The sequence below is a fragment of the Schistocerca serialis genome, chromosome 2 (genome assembly GCF_023864345.2).
Source record: "Schistocerca serialis cubense isolate TAMUIC-IGC-003099 chromosome 2, iqSchSeri2.2, whole genome shotgun sequence".
In the NCBI taxonomy this organism is placed as follows: Eukaryota; Metazoa; Arthropoda; class Insecta; order Orthoptera; family Acrididae; genus Schistocerca; species Schistocerca serialis.
The window spans coordinates 879,168,873-879,189,842 of record NC_064639.1 but is presented as its reverse complement, the minus strand read 5'-3'; the positions used below and the strand labels follow the sequence as shown (position 1 = coordinate 879,189,842).

The 20,970-nt window shown below is 43.8% G+C and overlaps 1 protein-coding gene across 1 annotated transcript; it reads left to right on the top strand.

Annotated features, from left to right (window-relative positions):
* The first annotated feature begins 638 nt into the window (after positions 1-638).
* Positions 639-20,454, top strand: LOC126456488 (uncharacterized). The gene is made up of 3 exons (XM_050092239.1): positions 639-717; positions 13,716-13,841; positions 20,312-20,454. The coding sequence occupies exons 1-3, from the start codon at positions 648-650 to the stop codon at positions 20,452-20,454; spliced, it is 339 nt and encodes a 112-aa protein (XP_049948196.1). The 5' UTR covers positions 639-647.
* The last annotated feature ends 516 nt before the right edge of the window (positions 20,455-20,970 follow it).

Below are 20,970 nucleotides of genomic sequence, written 5' to 3'. Positions count from 1 at the left end.
TTGAGTTGTAGAGTCTGATCTCCAGCATTTCCGCCAACAATGCTTCAGCTGTTTCTGTGATAAATATTGTTTTTACAGTCTGAAGATACAACGTTATGGGTGTGTAAAGTTAATGTTACTATATTTACTGATTAGTAAACAAGATATTGTATATATTTGTTTGTTTCTATGTTTCATCATATAACACTGATGTTAAAAATATCGATGTTTTAGTGTCGATTATTATCAGCCAGTGATCATGAGATGTCGATTATGTAATCGAAATCAACATCGATGATGTGCCAACATCGCGCATCCGTAGCAACGACCCGATAGGACAGTACTGCAGTCACAAAGCGTGTCACTTTGTGGCCGTTGCACCCGGTACAAACTGTGTGAGATTTTCATCAGTAGTTCGTGGACAAACAGACAGAGCTCAACAGCGTTAATTACAACTTTTGCGAGCGGCAGCATTAAGTAATGGTAGGAGGCGTCGTCGCGCAGCTGTTGACCTTGGAATCCTCCCTCCCTCCCTCCTACCTCCCCCCCCCCACCCCCTACCACCCACCTAATGTCACAGTTATTTCCGCTCATCTCGCTTCCCTGGTGCCATTATAAACAGCACGTACGGCGTCTGGTGTCCACTCCAGTAGCGACTCTACACCAACATGGACGGCGCCCGCTGTGTATCTGGCGTCTCCCTGCTGCTGCTGGTGGTTGTCGTCACTGCTACTGCCGGTGAGTACTGTGTCATATTTGGGGAGATTGTTGTATACTAAGACAAAAATAATCAGTAAACACATTACCAGAAAAAAGTACAACCACGAAAAGTTCGTTGTATTGTCGATTGAGGTGACGCTATAGGAGAACATCATAACAAGACCAAGTGAAAAACACCATCATAGTAAAGGGTACCTGAAAAGCCGCGCCATTACACTCTGCATAACCCCCCCCCCCCTCCCTTCCCCCCTCGCCCTCGGTCCATCTCTGGGGCCACGAAGGTGTGTATTCTTGCATGCAAACGATCACACATGTACCGAATGTCATCCTGCGATGGAATTTCACTAGCAACTTGCGACTTTTCTTGCAATTCGGCAGTGGTTCTTGCAGGACCTGGAGAGCGAGTAAGTACATGTTCAACTGGTGATTTTTTTGATCAGTGCACTTGGTGTACTCCACCAAGAGCGCGTTGTGTCGCAGCAGTTGTGTGAGGATGTGCAGTGTCCTGCTGAAAAAGCACAGAAACGGCCGTAGTTATGGGATAATAGCCTATGCAATGTAGCGGGGACTTGTTATTTTACCCTGCAGAAGCACCAGACATGACCGGACTCGCGAAAGGTGGCCCCACGCCCCTCCATGAAGTCTAGTAGGTGATTTGTCGGTGGTGATGTAATGTATACTGGAATAGGCAGCTCTCCAGTTTTGCTACATAGCTGAATATCCATCACCCGGATACAGAGAGAATCCACTCTCATCACTGAAGGCAGCAGAGTGCTATTCTACTCTCCTATCAAGCCTTTTACGACGCCAGAGTACATGTGGTTGGCGGTTCATGGTGGGAATGGTAGCCTGAGCAGATTCACAGGTGTTCTTAGTCCTATTCCAAGCAGACGATTCCCGATAGCCCCTGATGGCACAGCAGGTGGAACGTGTGTCAGATTTCTTCAGTGAGTGACGTTAGATCTTGACGTGTGTCTGTACTACGTCGTACACATATGTGGTAATGTTCTACAGACGGCTGTAGAAGGCAGCGACCCACCATCAATACACTGTGCCCAACATATCAGCAATCCGTCAGTACGTCTCTCCAGCTTCCTGCACGCCCACAATGCTACCCTGTTCAAATGGCTGAAGCTATTCAACAGGCGTATGCACTTGCTGGTAGGCATGATTTTTACCCTTCAATGAATGCTGCAAACACTGTTCACCCGTAAAGTCAGCACAGTTACTGTCTATAGAGTAGAAACAGAGGGTGCACAGACAAGATTCTGTGCGCCATCTGATCGCCGATGACAAAGACAAATGATTCACTAACACCACAATCCCTCCGTATGCGCATATTTTACTCTCCGGTGCCACTGAACACAGTCCCTGAGAGTGCTGCGTCTTTAGTCCCGGCAGTCTACAAATGTGGCTTTTTATTACAGCACAGCCATTGATACATTCAGCACAAGATAGCCATTACCATACTCTACAGTCCAGGCTCCAAAATTTCTTAGGGAACCTTTGTACGCCTCTCGCTGTCTGAGATCTCTTCGAAAACCCGTAACTTGATTCACACATTTTGAAAACTCAATGCTAATACTTGTTTTGTTAAACGTCGTTTTGCACTGGACATTCCTTATGTTTTAGTACATATGTCTTTGGTTCTTTAAGCGTCCTTCCAATACATAAACCTAACATTTTTTAACTCCTTTAAAATAGGAAACAAAATTATAAAAAGTTTCTTTTTCACTTGCACGATACTGACTGCCGAAATATGTATGGAACGGATACATTCTCTGAAGAATGCGTTGCAATGATGAATTTAATCGTTTATCTTTCCACAACAACGTCTTGTATTTCTCCTTTTTTCCAGGCATCTCTACAAGACCAAAAACACTAATAATTTATCCCGATACATTTGCTTAACTCTGTGTCAGAATTTAGAACTATGGGTACAGGTGCTTTGATACTTTTAGAAACACTGTCTTTCACTCCTGTTCTAAAGCTTTCTTTTGCCTACCTGAAGAACGATTCTTATAGTGATACATTGTTTCCTTAATACCTTGCCACTATCACAATTTGCTCACCTAGTAACTGAAAATATAATGCAGTTGCCGTCACATAGTATTCCAACTTATTGTGAAAGATATAGATGAGAGCCCTGTCATGTTGAGTGGTATATTCCACCCAACAGTTTATGTGCAGATTATTTAGCTGATTAGACCGGTGCAGGATGTGATATATATGAGATGGCCAGCCAAGTGATCTGGCCGGTACGTTTTGAGACAGTGAGGTACGTTAGAGCAGGAACGCATGTGATGGATGTACTCTTCGTCCTTATTAATTATTTCATTCTCCCCTCTGTGAGGGAAAGGACCAGACAGAGGTTCAGAGCACTTTGTTACCCCTGGGGTGGGAAACTATATCACAAAGGTGCAAGAAACGAAAGTGATCAGCGATATGAGGATGCAGAAGCCAACGGAAACCGTGCATTAAAAGGAAATAATGTGTACCGCAGGACTAGTGATCTGTAATTGGAAAGTATCATGATGATCTCTCCATCTACAAAAGAGTCCTGATTCGTCCGCCATTCGGATCTTCGGAAGGGGACTGCCAAAGGGCGAGAGATGGGATTACCAACGAAAGTGTAACATTCTACGAGACGAAGAGTCTCATGCCAGAAATTTGAACCTTTTAGGAAAACTATAAATGAAAATGGAAAGGCTCATTCCAGATATAGTGGGGCATAGTGAAGTGAAATGGAAGTAAGATGAAGGTTTTAAGTCCGACGAATATAGGATAACATAAACAGCGGCAATAAATGATATAACTGGAGTAGAATTCGTCATGAATAGGAAGGCAAGAAAGAGAGTGATCTACTGTCAGTATCTGGGTGACAGTTTAGTCTCATCAGATTCGACAGCAAACGCAAGGCGGCACCACTGTTTCACGTATACATGACGAAATCGCAAGTAGAAAATGAAGAGGTAGAGGAAGTACATAAGGATGTTGAACGAGTAATTCAGCGTACAAAGGGAGATGATAATCGAATGATCATAGGAGATTGGAACGCGGTTGTGGGGGAAGGAATAGTAGGAAGGTTTACCGGAGAATATGCCCATGATACCAGGAATGGGAGAGGAGAAAAACTGATTTCTGCACAAAATTTCGACTAGGAACAGAGAACTCATAACTTACCGGGTAGCTGGACGTATTAAAGCGCCGCTTCCGGGACGGGGATGGACTTCGACCTTGTATCGAATTAACAAGTAGGGTTGGTGTCCCGTCCAGCCTGGTTGTGGTTTTTAGGCGGTTTGCAAAGTCCCGCTAGGTGAATAACGGTCTAATACTCAATTCTCATCTCAGTTACACGATTTGCAAATATTGAAAGACATTCGCTCACTTTCACATTAATTAAACTACACACAGACAACTGTGGTACACATATTCAGTCCAGATGCCGACTTGCGCAGATCCCGAGAAAACCAAGAGAAAGAGTAGACAGAGAGCAACACAGAATCAACGAAAACAAATAAAGATAGCTGTCACATGAAAACAGAGTGCAAGAAGCAACGATACGACAGAGGGTTATAGTGTTAGTGGTTTGTTTGTCACTATCCTTCTTAGTTTGTTACTTTCATGTTCCATGGATCATTTTGCGTGATAAATCGTTATGATATGGAACGATTCATTGTCCATTCATATTGGAAATTAATTTGTACATTTATTTGTACTCTAAACATCACCATATACATACACACATACACACACACACACACACACACATATATATATATATATATATATATATATATATATATATATATATATATATATATATTCCTAGCCACCACCTTTTAGACATTACAAACATAGAAATTGTTCTACGGAATAGAAGCAGTTGTCAAGGGGAGACGTTTATATCGCTGGGTAAGTGGCCAAACATTTTTGTTCCAGCGTTGTTCACTCCTTTCTGTGCTAAAGACAACCTTTATGTTGAGTAATGAATGTCTTTTTTTTCTTCTAGTATTATAACTGTATACCTCGTTGTTCCTTTTGAACTGTAGTGGAGTATTTACAACAAACTTCGTGAGGGAATAAAAACACTGTGAAGCAGTAGTCAGAATGCCAAACTCCTTAAACAGATGGCTACAAGATGATCGCGGGTGAGCACCACATATTATTCTTACAGCACGTTTTTGGGCAATGAAGACCTTCTTTCTTAAAGATGAGTTACCCCAGAACATAGCACCTTACTGAATGAAAATAAGCAAAATATGTCAACTTACTGATTTCTCTCTCCCTAAAATTTGCTATGATACTAAGTGCAAATGTGGCCAAACTAAGTCGTTTTCGGAGTTCCAAAATGTGTTTTCTCCAATTTTAGTTCTCATCGATTTGGACACCTAAGAATTTTGAATTTTCCAAGCTATGTATTATTTCATGGCCATGTGTTACACATATCACTGGTGCATTACCCCTAGAGGCGCAGAAATGAATATGATGTGTCTTCGTGAAATTCAGGGTGAGACCATTCGCAGAAAACCAGTCAATGATACTTTTGAGAACTTTGTTCAACATTTCTTCCATTTCTGTATGTATACTGGGAGTGATTTCAATACTGGTGACATCAGTAAAACGAACGATTCTGCTTATTGTACATTATACGATAGCTGATTTACATATATGAGAAACAGTAGTGGACCTACGATTGAGCCTTGGGGAACCCCATAGGTGATTTCTGCCCAGTCAGAATTATGTCCTGGATTTTGTTGGTTGAATTACTATTAAGTACAACTCCCTGGATTCTTTTGGTGAGATATGACATGACCCTTGCTTGGCAATACCACAAATCCCATAAAAATCCTATTTATCTAGGATTATACTATGATTCACACAATCAAATGCCTTGGATATGTCAGAGAAATACCTATCGGTGCTATTTAGTTATTTAATGTTTGTAATACCTGCTGTGTGAACATGTAAACATCATTCTCAGTAGAGCAACACTTCTGAAACTCAATCTGTGAGTTACTGAGGATATTATTGTTGCCAAGGTGAGGTACTATTCTAGAACTGTACTTCTAGAACTGTAGTTTCTCAAAAATTTTGGAAAATGATGTCAGCATTGAAATAGGTCGGTAGTTACTGACGTCTCTCTTGTCACATTTCTTACATAGGGGTTTAACAACGGCATATTTTAGTCTCTCTGTTATAATGCCTTGGCGATCAGATAGGGCTCAGGAGGCCAGTCTGTGGGCCCCCTGTTTTGGCTCTGAAGGCAGTGACTGTGCTGAGTTTCGAGGAGAACAGTGTTTGCAACATTCATTCTAGGGTACAATCACACCCCGCTAACGAGTATGCAGTCCGGTTGAACAGTTTCAGCCCTTTAAACGGGGTCACGTCGCGTGCCCGGTGGGAGCTGGATGGACATATCGTCGGATTGCTGCATTAGTTGGGAGGAACGTATCGGTGGTGCTTTGCTGCTTTCACCAGGGAAAAGAACGCAAAATCCCCAAGATTGGCAAAGTTTTACAGAAGTTCGAAATAAGTCACGTCCTTCAATTCGACATGCTTTTAATAATTTCCATAACGAAATTCTGTCTCGAAATCTGGCAGTAAACCCAAAGAAATTCTGGTCATACATAAAGCACACCAGTGGCAAGACGCAATCAGTACCTTCACTGCTCGATAACAACGGTGAATCATTGATGACAGTGCCACCGGCCGGCCGGTGTGGCCGTGCGGTTCTAAGCGCGTCAGTTTGGAACCACGTGACCGCTACGGTCGCAGGTTCGAATCCTGCCTCGGGCATGGATGTGTGTGATGTCCTTAGGTTAGTTAGGTTTAAGTAGTTCTAAGTTCTAGGGGACTGATGACCTCAGTCGTTAAGTCCCATAGTGCTCAGAGCCACTTAAACCATTTTAACAGTGCCACCAAAGCAGAGTTATTAAACACGGTTTTCCGAAACTCCTTCACCAAAGAAGACGAAGTAAATATTCCTGAATTCCAATAAAAAACAACTGCCAAGACTAGAAACATAGAAGCAGATATCCTCGGAGTGACGAAGCAGCTTAAATCACTTAAAAAAGGCAAGGCCTCCAGTACAGATTGTATACCAGTCAGGTTCCTCTCAGAGCAGGCTGATAAAATAGCTCCATATTTAGCAATTATATACAACCACTTGCTCACAGAAAGATCCGTACCTAAAGACTGGAAAATTGCTGAAGTCACACCTATGCCTAGTGGAACGGTAGAGAGACAGCTTGAAAGTGGTTCATTGAACCCTCTGCCAGGCACTTTATTGTGAATAGCAGAGTAATCACGTAGATGTAGATGATTTGTGTACCATTTCCATGCAGTTATAACAGGTTCTGGGCGTCCCCCCCAGAACAGAAGCACTTCACGAACAAAGCATTGTGTGAGCAACGTTGGCTGAAGAAACGTCGTCCATGGAAGAAAGCCGGGCACATGCTGCATCTCCTGAGTTACCATGAGCCACTGGGAATCGTCTGCTTGCAGCAAGATTAAGATCACGTGTGCCTTTCGACAGGCTATTACTGATACCACGACACCGCCAAGAATGAATGGTTTGGCGTCGTTAAAGAGAGTGGAATGGCGCTCTGTTATCTAGAGTAATGAGAGTACTTCCTGTCTGTGTGAGAGTGATGGGCGTACACGTACCTGGGACGAGCCTAGTTAGCGGCCTACTGCAGAGTGCGTCCGCCAACGACAACCAGGTCCCATCCCAGGCTTCATGGTGTCGGGTGTCATCGGTCACAACGAAGACGCACGTCAGGTCTTAATGACAAGAAATAATTATCTGGACCTGAAGGACAAATTATGTACGCAATTCATCTTTTATTTACGTTTATTTTCTCAAGGAAATGTAATTAAATTAAATAATCTGAAACAGTATACAGAAATATTTAACTGGAGTGTGAGGACGCCTGAGAAAACCGTACTGTCACGGATTAAGAACGAGTTACGAGAAGTGTTTGAATAAGATGGGTACATCCCTGAGCAGCTATTCTTGTTGTTGTTGAGATCAGGCAGACGTCATGGACAGCCAGTCGTGAGTTGTCAGTTGGTGAAGCATTATGGGAATGGTAGGCAACGTTGCATCGTATTACGTACAAATGCAATTGTGCGTTCTCATTAGAGTTAATAACAAGCGAGTTACAGAAGAGAAAAAACCGTATCAGAAGTTAAGTCAAGTTGTGTCCAAAAAGACTCTTACAGAAAAGGAATTCTGCAACAAGGAAATGAAGTCCATATAACTGCACGGCCACCGAAAATCTCATACGTCGTCGTCTCTTAGGCAAAGTAAGAGATCAAGGTACTGTCGTAACTGATGAGCAGAACTTAAAACAATAGGTAACACTTCTGTAAGACTGTATCCACAGGTATCACAACTTACAAATATAGGCGTATACTCTCATTTACATAATCAAATAACATCTGTTCATTACTCATTTTTAATAGTATAATTAGATTTCTTATTAGATCCTGCTACAACAACTAGCAGTCACATTTGACGAGCCTGCGGGATAAAGTAACAAGTACCCGCTACATTTCACAGGTTGTTGTGTATCTTCGATAGAAAGGTGACATGCTTCTTCAGCAGAAGAGCCAATCTGCTCTTCGTTGTGTAAAACAACTGCGCTGGCCAACAAGTTCACCAGATCCCTCGCCAGTTGAGCACGCATGGGGCGTGACTAAGTGGGAACCTCTCCGTTCTCCAGAGCCTCCAAGAACGATTGCCTAATTGCAACAAAAGGCGCAAAATGCTTGGGAGGACACGCTATCGCAAGATGCCATTTGGCACCTATCCGATTGTTTACATGCGAAAATACGCGCGTGCATTGCCGCAAGAGTGACGTGCGCCGTGTATTGAGCGACTGTTTGGGCAATCTTTTCTGCGACAAGTCTGTATCATTTTGTGTAAATTTGTGGTCATACTCTCCTAAAATGATGAACTACCTGTCACATCATTTGTGATTAAAATGCGGCATTGTATATACTGAAAGGTAGTACAGACATTGTATCACCATGGAAATATTGGTAAGTACTTCTGTCAATGGAACGAACAAAAGTTTCTCCTGGCGGATACACTTTTCGAACAACTTACGAGACTTCAGCCAGGTAAAATTTACAGCGACCGTCGATATTTCGGCGGGATTGCATCCCGCCGTTTTCAACGCACAAACTGCAACGGACAGGCAAATTAAAAACCTCGGTTCTTGAAGTAATTCAGGAAAGGTAATACACTCACACTGAGCACTAATGCCGCCAAAGATGACCAAACTCAGAGATATCGATAGTGACACTACGAACTAGCAGATGGGGTAACATTGACTCTTCCCCTCTGTTTTTTGACAACGGAGAGAGCAGCATTCCTAGCAGAGTTCAAACAAAAACCTCCATAACTGTTTGCAAGGTTGCTCGCTAATTTAATCTCAACTGCCTCCTTAATAACACTGTCCCAACAGCTGGACGTGCACGCCAATATCTCGGTATTGTTATATAACACAGGGTGACCACTAGCCAAGCAACGTTCGGCAATAGCAGATCTACTTGGCTGCTGTAATCGTGTGTGCCGTTGATGCTCAGTACATCGGTCCTCCACGGTCCTGATAGTGTGACCAATTGTAAAAGTTGTGTTACTAAATGTGACACTTCCGTCACTCAATGTAACTGGGTTTTCTCTTTTGATGCTGTCAATTGTCAGGCTGAGCATTCTAAAGCATTCTGTCAGGGTGAAAATATTAAATAAATTAACTTTTCTCTCTTAACAACATGTGGGCAGGGTGGGTTCTTCCTTGGCTCGGGTATGAGGTCGAATGAAACATCATTTTTACAAAAGATAACTTTTATTGAAGATTTGTACAACTGTATCTTACGTGATGTTCTGGTTCGGAGAGCGGCAGCTGTGTCGTTTGTGACGTCTTCTGCTGCGGCAGCGGCGGCGGCGGCGGCGGCGGCGGCGGCGTCTGATTACGCGTAGCGGTGTGTATCTCGTGTCGCCGTCTCGCCCAGTTGACTGGAGACGCGCAGCGCGAGGTGGCCCGTTTAATTATTGCGAGCGAAGTCGTGCATCGGATGGTGATACCTTGGACGTGGCGTCCCAGTGTTTCTCTTCTCTAAGCGGCCGCGTGTGTTGTGCGTCGACCAGCGGAGCGGCGCGGCGCGGCGGGGCAAGGCCAGTGTCCCGAACTCGAACCACGGACTCCCGCTTGCCAGTCTTCGGCTGTCAGGTCTTCATCCCAGCTCACAGGTGACTGATGAGGTGAGGCCGTCTCCTTCCCGTCCTCACGAGTCACCCGGGTACGTAAAAATCAGACTTCAAATACCTTTTAACCTCTGTCTTCTGGCGCCGCGGCTGCTGCTTGCTATTCCATTACAGCGGCGGACTTGGTGCGTCTGTGCATGATGCAGTCTCTTCTTGCATGACGATCTTCAGCACCGAAACTGACTGAAAACTACTGCTACTCTTCTTTTCTTCCTTCGTCTCTCGTCTTCGTCTCCGTCCCCGTCTCCGTCTTCGTCTTCGTCCCCGTCTTCATCCGTCGGGCCCACCGCGTCTCGCGTATTTATTCACTTCAGTTCACTGGAGGTGAACGACTTCACGGCCATTGCCTCTTCTGTCACGTTGAAAAGCTTCTCGAAGAATCTTCTTGACCTCGGTCATTGGCTCTTGGAATGTAGGCGGGGGCCTCTGATCGCATGTGACGACTGAGAAACACGTGAGCCGGTCATTGCCTCTTCCGTCACGTTGAAAAGCTTCTCGAAGAATCTTCTTAACGTCGGTCATTGGCTCTTGGAATGTAGGCGAGGGCCTTTGCTCACATGCGACAACTGAGAAACACGTGAGCCGGTCGGGCGATGCCCTGACGGCTGAATCGACAGCGCCCGCTTATGTGGAACTTGCTGACTTCACGGTCATTGTCTCTTCTGCTCTGCTGTTGTGCCCGCTGTGTGCCAGTATGTAACTCTCCAAACTAAACCAAGTTTTCCATTTATATTCTAATTTCTAGTTCACTTTGATTTCACTAATTTATTTACTTAAGTACCACTCAACACAATATATGCTACGCACAGCTACAAGGAATGCGATATACACCCACCTTACGCAAACCAAGCTCATCCTTAACCGAACCCAAAAGTACTCTAATTTTAGATGGAGGACGGAAAACACATTTCACATAGTACTTCTGTAAAATACGACCGATCTTGTTGTAAGTGCTTCCTACGTAAGGCAAAAAGGCAGTAGATTTACGTGTCGACTCAGTTTTATCATCAATCACCCGATACACAGTTTGTCGATAGCGCAACAAATGTTTCACCATATAATTTATTAAGACATACACGCCTAGAGTAAGGAACATAGCTTTAATACAGGAAAGCTGGTGTTCAGTGGCATACCGCGTCAGTCCAAAACATTTCAAGGCTGTATTAATACGTGTCGACTCAGTTTTATCATCAATCACCCGATACACAGTTTGTCGATATCGCAACAAATGTTTCACCATATAATTTATTAAGACATACACGCCTAGAGTAAGGAACATAGCTTTAATACAGGAAAGCTGGTGTTCAGTGGCATTCCGCGTCAGTCCAAAACATTTCAAGGCTGTATTAATAAAAAAAACATAGAAAAGCTGAGACGGTTGTTGTAATGGTTCAAGCGTTCTGCACAGGCTCCCTCGGCTTGAGTACTACACACAGAGCGTTCATAAAGCCAAGGGGACCTGACAGCAAAGGCCTGCTTTGGAATGTTGTTCAATTACACACATTCGCACCTTTTTCGGTCTTGGCGAAATACCAGAGACCCATTCCGCACCTTTTTGTTGTGTGGTGGAACGATATTGATAACACTCATGACGATATTTTCCAGAAAAGAGGTGCCAGCGTTTTACATTTGAATCAAGTTGCGGCAGGAGTCCACTCGCCGCTGGTTTTCTTCCGGAGACAAAGTGTGAGGGGAAAACTTTGCACACATTTTTCTCTTCTTGAAAACTTTCTAGAGAATTTCCTGAATAGGTGATTGAGAGATTTTCAGTTAGCTGATCCAACGGTTTGTGACATAAAGATATTGACACAATAAGACTGTACATGGATGGACGATGTGTATAAGAAAAGCTAATACAAGAGCTGCAAGAACATCACGTAACCCGACAGGAAAATGGGAGATGGCTTTCATAGCATGAAGACCTTGTAAACAAAGCTGGAATTACTACCGGTAAAAAAGGATAAACCATGAAATGTCAGACGCTGCAGTGGTCGATTACTCCACAGGTGTTGACTGCTAATTGTGGTCAGGTGTACGCTAGAAACAAACTAACAAGAAGCTCAACAAATATTATCATTAAAGAGTTCTGTGCCATCAGGTACACACAAAAAGGAGTGAAACCATGTCGTGAAGTTCTTCCTAAGGAGCTTGTATATTTCTCAATCACAAACAGCTAAAACAAGCATGTCACGTCAAGATGAGTGGCATACTTTTAAAGTAACATCCGAGTGCGGCAGTGTGGTATCGTATCCAGTTGTGTCAGAAGCACACCGTGTTAATATGGCGATCGTTAGGGACGAAATCAATGAACGAGAACGAGGGATAAATATCAACTGTGTGTCCACACTGAAGGAACTATACCAGCGTTCGCCTGGTACCATCTGGGACCCCACCGAAATGAGTGATCAGTAACTCGATCTCCACCGTTTTCGAATGTGGGTCGAATCATTGGAACAATGCGCTGTCTGTCTCGACAGAGAAGCTAAATTGTTTACTGCGAGACAGGAATTTATTGCATATATGCACTATGTCTCTACAAGATGATCACCTACTTATTTCGTGAATACCACTTCAAGAAATACTAAGAAGGAAAGAGCTGAGTCAGAGATTTCATAGCAAATTGTACTGTTACTTTACACATCAACAAAGCGCAGGGGGGTTCCGCTGTTGTGTGGGTAAACTACGAGAGGTAAGCATTCCGTAGCTAATCGTCAAATCTCACTACTCATACGTTACGCCCCGCTTCGGAAGCTTTGATACTTCATCAGGTAACAATTGATGTTTTACCTGAGGGGCATTGCTGTTAGAAAACCAATAATATCGAAAATTATAAATAAGATTTAAACATACATCTGTTATTACAAGAACAAAATGAAACACCGCATATGATGCAGTATACCTGTAGCCGGTTCTTTTTGTCTGCATTACCTATTTTTGCCTGAGATCTCGTATCAGCGTACTAGAAACGTTTCTGGTGATTTTGTCTCCAGGCTGACTGAGGTGGGATGAAACACTAATCGTAGTGCCTGCAAAGTGTGTCCCCAGAACACAGCTACGATGAACCTGGAAGCCGCGAGGTCAGGCTATGAATTACTGTGCGGGCGATCTGACGTTATCAGTATTCTGAGTACAACACATTACGTACGAGTCCGTGGTTGAAATATTCACATGAGAGCAGTACGAACATTTCCGGCCAGATGACAATCTTCTGGTGTCGCGTCGTGCTTGACGTAGCCAAACCGAGATTCCCCTCAACAATACAGTCACCACCAAACAAAGTATGGGCTGCACTTCGAGCGAGTGTACTCTGTTACGACTGGCGTTAACGACATAAATCAACAAAACACATTCACCCAGGTATCAAATATTTACGTGCTGCAGCGGTGGTACCTTTATTTTCCATTACTTCGATCGGTTGCCAGTGGGACTTATTGAGTGCTATACCACCCAGCAAGCACCGTTACAACAGTTTTTAAAATACCACTGTGATTGTTTTCTTGAAAAGCAGAACTAACTGTTTTCTAGTCTTCAGTAATTTATAATTTAATTATTTTACGAAACACGAAAAACTGAATATTATTTAAAGGTAAAGCTTCATGCTAAACAGGACCTGGGAATAATTTTAATAGCAACATGGTGGCATGTACTGTTACGCAACCTACATTTGACTTCCTTGTTGGCGTTCAGTGGGGAAAGCAACCACTGTTTCAGATTAATGTACGTATCTTTACTGTTACAGATGCCACGGCTACGAAATGTAGAGTAGAGGAGTGCCCCAACTTTAGAGCCATACGGTACCACGAGGAGTTGGGCTGCGTACGCAGTGATGACCCCAGCGAGTGCTGCTCTACGAGCTTCAACTGCAGTAAGTATCGCACTGGAAGTGAAGGCTTCAGCCCTTAAAGAAGATACTTACCGCGTGAGCCAGGAATATGTCATTTTCTTGAAAAGCAGAACAAACTGTTTTCTAGTCTTCAGTTGTGCGCAGTCAGTATCACAAAGACCGCTCCAGAAATCCTACCGAAACTGTTCTTTGTTTTCCCTTCTGTCCTTAAGCCTCCATATGAGCTCCATTTTCGCGATATTTGTTTGAAGTTAGATGTGGCTTGACTCTTCTCGAACCATACGCTCTCGGAACTTCCAACATTAAATCTCGTCGTGATGCACACTTCTCTTTTAACGTCTGCCACAGGAGTTGAGTGACCATCTCCTTAAGGCTCTCGCGCTTTCTAAAGAATCACGTGAAAGAAATCTCGGCTGTTATTTTGATGTCTTGTCTTAATCTTAGAGATACGAGCAATACCTAAGGGCTTTTCTAAAGACAGTGTTACGTGTTGATCCCTTCGTACGTGCACAGAATTCCAACGAAGGCCAGTGTGTTATCTGCCCTTCCTTCAACCACTTCTAGAGAATGTTCTGTACGCAAAGTGACTCATTTAATAGCTGTGACAGTTCTCAGTACTGACCGTCAATGATGAATTCAATCAATGAGCCATACTTCCCATTTACGTACGTAACTACGTCACATTTATTTAGGCTGTGCCCGCAGTAAGCATCGATACTCTACAGTTTATTCTGCATTTCAGAACAGTTTTTGGGTGCTGCAACTTCCCTACATTCAACAATACCACACACTTCAAGCCGCATGGAGTAGCAATGTCCTGACACAATTTTTTTTAAACCGAGTTAAATTAGCCAACGCAAAGTGATAAAACGCTAATGTCGTTGCCACTCGCATTATAGTAATAGTAAGTGAGCTCAAACACATTTCAACATGCTAGTCAGGCTACGAGCGGTATATTACCAAATTATTTTATCTGTCTTGACAAGAAAGTGAACTGCACGAAAACATGGTCGAATACCAATGTAGCTTCGTGCACGTGTGCAACATCGGCGGCTGGAATGGTCACCTGAGTGAATTAGTGTTATTCGTGCTTGGTTTTGTTACCAGTCCTAGTAAAGCACATAAGTGGCTCGATCAACGTCAGATATTGAGTGATCATTGGGAAGGGCACGGTGACATTGAGTACTCACGTGAGACAGCACTATCAGCACCTGACGCAATTTGAAAGAGGCCTCATTTTCGGCTTCCATTTGGCCAACTGATCCAATCACGCAATATCCAGTTTTATGGATTATTCGCACGTGAGAGTGGCCCGATGTTGGCCTGCATGGTATACTGAGGGCAGGCATCCTCGTTGTCAAAGTTCTGGCCTACCATGTCTGACCACCACCAGGGAGGATCGTGTTGTTGTGCACCAGGCACGCCTATACCTGTCATCCAACAAGAAGTCAAGGACTCCCTAGAACATTCTGTGTCATACCACCATTGGCTCAAGACTAGCACCTTCCGGACTAGAGAACTGCCGTCCATTGTGTAGGACAAACAGCTGCTGTAGGATCGGTTCCATGAACGGAAAGCATGGACTACTGATAAATGGCGTCGCATTGTGTTTAGCGATGAATCACGATTCACTACTTCCCCTGATGAGCATCATTGGCGAATTGGTGGCGACCTGGGGAAACGTTCCATTCTTCCAGTGTTTCAGAGAGTCGCCATGGTGTGGAGAAAAATCAGCTATGATTTTACGTCACGCATGATGGAGATTGAGGGAACTCCATTGGCACAATAATAGCTCACTAGCATCCAGTGTTCTCATGTTCTTATCTATACTGCGACAGTATCGTGGTGCCGCTTTTCAACAGGATGACGCTCCATTCATGGTGTCTGTCTCTGTGAACATTGTGCATGTCGCTGAGCTACTCCAGTGGACATCTAAAACCCCAGATGACTTCCCAACAGAGCATGCATGGGACCAGCTTGGACGTCACCTGTGTCCCAGCGCCAGTATCCAGGATGTCAAGGACCAATTACAACATTTGTGATGAAGTGTGCCTCAGGAGAAGATAGACGGGCTTTCCGACACCCTTCCTAAACTAATCAGTGATGTATCCAGGCGAATGGGGTGTATTCTGTTAAGTGGGTTCATCAGCAAAATCTTGGTGAATTTGACATCATTTTGCAATCAGTGATGTAACGGTACATTTTATTTCAATACGGGAAGTGTAATTTCGCTTCCTCTTCCCCTTCTGGGTATTTCTGTTCTTTTGTCAGACAGTCTATTTGGGATTTCAGGACTTTTTTTCAACAGCTATCCCAGTTAACTTTTCCTCTTTCGTGTGTATCGGATTTCGGATTTCTATTTACAAATGGAAAAAGGTACTAACAGTCTTGGCTGTCGTAAAAAATGGCAACATTACTGTTACAGAAATGCAAATTTATATACGAGTATCGTAATTAGGGCCGCGAAACTCATATGTTGTTGCTCATTCTGTGATGATCAACTGTCACTATTTATGTCTATATGAAAATGTAAGACAGTAAGAACAGATTATAGGTTCACGACTGTGTCCTGCCTTTTAACTTGGAGGAAATGGTTCGAATCCTACTTGGTGAAATAAATTTTGAGCCCTCGTATTTCGCTGGCAGCGAAAAGTTGCCAGCCCTTGACGAAATTCAAACCCTCCTTGTAGTGTGTAATTTCGCTTCCTTTCGATTGTGATCCAGCACTCAGATAAAGACGTTAAGCATTGTGGACATCCTGCTTGCATTAGAAAGGTGTAGCCGATGTGCCAGCACCGACTTTGTCCTTTCCTTCTTTCCTTGCTATCGCCGACATAAACACGTCACTAAAACCGTACACACGCTCCTCAGAGTCACCTCTAAAGCCAGATCCACTGAAGCCACAAGCTACACACTTCGTGAATAAAGATGCCATTGTCCAGGAAAAAAGAAAGCCCTTCCAAATAGGTGGCAGATCTAAGCCAAGAGGTGTACTTTTGAAACAGAGTGTGCACTAATGAGAATTCCTTACACAGTGTGGTTGCTGGGAGAAAATTCGCACCAAATCGTAACCAAATCAGCTGGAGGAGCATCCATTTCACGAAAACCGAAAAAGTTTCAGTTTGAAAAATGTAGGGAACTGGGAGGGAAATGGGACGGTTAATGATGTAGTCTCCTCGGGTCATCAGCCGAGTCAAGACTCTTTATGTGGCAATGTTTCAACAACTTACCTACTTTAATTTTCAGGTGAAGGGGCAGGATCGTAAGCTGTCCTGTTCTTTATAGCCGCTGGACCGCAGGCTCCTCTGTCTCGTCTGCGTCGGCAGCGCCAATAGCGACGCGCCTCCAGAAGAGGCCCGTGTGTGTATGTGGGGGGGGGGGGGGGGGCATGGTCAGTGGTGGAGGGGGCTCTCTGCATGCTGAGGAGTCCGGGTGTCCCATCCTGGTGGGGACTGACCCTTAACATAGACAAATGTAATGTATTGCGAATACATAGAAAGAAGGATCCTTTATTGTATGATTATATGATAGCGGAACAAACACTGGTAGTAGTTACTTCTGCAAAATATCTGGGAGTATGCGTGCGGAACGATTTGAAGTGGAATGATCATATAAAATTAATTGTTGGTAAGGCGGGTACCAGGTTGAGATTCATTGGGAGAGTGCTTAGAAAATGTAGTCCATCAACAAAGGAGGTGGCTTACATAACACTCGTTCGACCTGTACTTGAGTATTTCTCATCAGTGTGGGATCCGTACCAGATCGGTCTGACGGAGGAGATAGAGAAGATCCAAAGAAGAGCGGCGCGTTTCGTCACAGGGTTATTTGGTAACCGTGATAGCGTTACGGAGATGTTTAATAAACTCAAGTGGCAGACTCTGCAAGAGAGGCGCTCTGCATCGCGGTGTAGCTTGCTGGCCAGGTTTCGGGAGGGTGCGTTTCTGGATGAGGTATCGAATATATTGCTTCCCCCTACTTATACCTCCCGAGGAGATCACGAATGTAAAATCAGAGAGATTCGAGCGCTTGCGGAGGCTTTCAGACAGTCGTTCTTCCCGCGAACCATACGCGACTGGAACAGGAAAGGGAGGTAATGACAGTGGCACGTAAAGTGCCCTCCGCCACACACCGTTGGGTGGCTTGCGGAGTATCAATGTAGATGTAGATGTAGATGTAGACCGACCCATCCATCCACTACTTCTGCCGGTTTCACATCGTCTAGGCCAAATGGAGAGCCGGCCGGAGTGGCCGAGCGGTTCTAGGCGCTACAGTCTGGAACCGTGTGACCGCTACAGTCGCAGGTTCGAATCCTGCCTCGGGCATGGATGTGTATGATGTCCTTAGGTTAGTTAGGTTTAAGTAGTTCTAAGTTCTAGGGGACTGATGACCTTAGAAGTTAAGTCCCATAGCGCTCAGAGCAATTTGAACCATTTGAACCAAATGGAGAAATCTGCAGCGTCAGAACACAGTCCTACGAGAACCATATATTTGATTTTGAAAAAACACAGCTGCTGTGCAGGGCGAACAGGTTGTGGGATTCGATCTTTAAGGCTGTGGAGATACGAGTCCATGATGACCTTGTCAACTGTGGTAACAAAATGGCTCTGAGCACTATGGGACTTAACATCTGAGGTCATCAATCCCCTAGAACTTAGAACTACTTAAACCTAACTAACCTAAGGACATCACACACATCCATGCCCGAGGCAGGATTCGAACCTGCGACCGTAGCAGCAGCGCGGTTCCAGACTGAAGTGCCTGGAACCGCTCGGCCACACCGGCCGGCTCAACTGTGGTAACACTTTCTAACTTAGTACAGCATGGGAAGCAGCGGTAACAAAAATGCAACAAGATTGTTCCAGTGCAAAACCGCTGAAGGCAACGGATGGGATGGACGGGCCCCACCAGAACACGACGCCCGGACCCGCCAGCATGCAGGGAGCTCCCATCCACCATCGGCCGCAACTGCCCCGCCCCCTAGCACGGGCCACAACACCTCTTCCGCAGGCGGGCGATTGGTTCTGTCCACGCAGAGAAGGCAGAGGAGCCGGCGGTCCTGCGGCTATAAAGAGCCAGACAGGACACGAACCCGACGCTTTACCTGAAGATGACAAGGAGGAAACTTGTTGAAATATTTCCTTCACTCGGCTGACAACCTGAGAAGATTTCATCATCTAGATTCGACAGGGAAGACTACATTCGGATATGGGATACTTTACGTTTAATATTTTTTGTAAAATGCTTCTTAAAGGTATAAAAATAACTGCTTGTAGTATAACCTTCCATACCTTAAATGAAAAGGACTTCAAACTGTATGTTATGTACGTCTGACATTTTTTCAATCAAATGCTTGCTTAGTTCCCATTCTGTCCTGCTCGCGAAGCAGAATGAGAAAAGGCAATTTTGTTGCGAAATCACTGCATATACCTTTAAATTATTAAGAATATAATCTTGAAACTTGGACATAAAATTCTTTAGTGATCAGTTTAGACTAAGAAATATGGAATCTTCAAAAATATCGTCAACAATAAGAAAACACTGTAATGTCATATTGAAAAATGCAGAATTATTTTTAGTGCTTACTGCTACTTTTACTCGTATGTTGTTGCATTCCATCTCTCGTTCCCCATATGTATTGCGGACAGACAACATAGGATGCCTAGTAATAAGTGCTATAACCCAGTCTGCCCAGCTACACGAGTTCCTTTGTAAAGTCTCTGTGGTAAGCCAATTTTTTCTGCTAGTTGATCGGTTGGTATCACACAGTGAGATGTTTCATCGTTGCACTAAAACGTCAACTGTGTAGTTGGTAATATTCTTAGCTCTACGACAGCATCTCCAACGTTGATTTTGATATGTTAAACTCGTTCTTCTAAAAGCCCTGTTTCAGAAGATAAAAAGAGTTCGAACTACCACTTCAGTTGACATATTATCCCACTGGTGACAGTATTTTTACTGTAAGTTCACACCATCTGAAAAAGCAAGAGATGAAAGAGATAAGTAGTTTGGAAACTACTTGCATCAAGAAATCATTGCGTAGAACTGCACTCTATCCCATACTGCCAGTCCCGTTACACTCCGAAAGCTCATTTCAGTTACGTTTTATGCAGCATATTAACTGACGCATTTAAACATGATGTCTAACTAACGTATAGCAAATGGGGAGTACTTTGAGATTACAACTCATTTAAGGGCGTACAGTTAACAATTACCAGTTTATCTTTATCTTGCAGTGAAATGTGCCGTAAGTTATAAAATCGCAGCTGAAAACGTGAAGGGCAACAATTCACTTTAAGTCGAAATGGCTGTCGCACCTTCGCTACCATTCAGAGACGTAACATCATCTTATTCGAAATAGTCAGCTTAGGAAACAGCACAATTCTTTTGTGCCACGCTGTCCCGTTCTGCCCAAGATCCCTTAACTGTTTCCAAAAAATTTCATATATTATTCTGTGACGCTTAATATTTACAAAAAATCACTATTTTCCCAGGTTCACTTCTGTCGGCAGACAGGATGAAGTGCTACTATAGAGGCACAATGTTAGAACTTGGCGCAGAAACAGGGGATGAGAGAGAAGACAAATGCGTACCGAGCTGTGAGTGCGCGAAAGACCCATACGGAACAAGCGGGTAAGTGGAAGCTCTTATCTGCTCTGACTCTGCATAGCTTGTAATTACGGCTTTTACACTAATTTCAGCGTCTCGATACAAGCCAACCAACAGATATGTTCAACCATCGTATTAGCCAGAGACAGGTCAATTTCGGTTTCAAAAATCTTATATCATATGAGACACTGAGACACCCGAAAGCAATAAGCACCGATATCGCAAGTATTGCGCAAAACATGTAGTAAAACATGTCACAATTTTCCAGTTATTTATTTCAATGTTTACGCGGAGCACAATCATTTGTAATTCTTTGTAACATTGTTCGAGGAAAAACAGCGGTCTTTATAATATTGTTACTCATTTCAATACACCATGGTTATGGAAAGAATCGCTCGTGCGAAACTCAGCTTGCCTTTTTCTCAAATGATATACTGCAAACTATGGAAGACGGGTAACAGGCAGTTTCCATATTTGTAGAATTCCGGAACGCATTCGATGCAGGCTATTAACGAAAGTAACGAGAATATGGAATAAGTTCAAA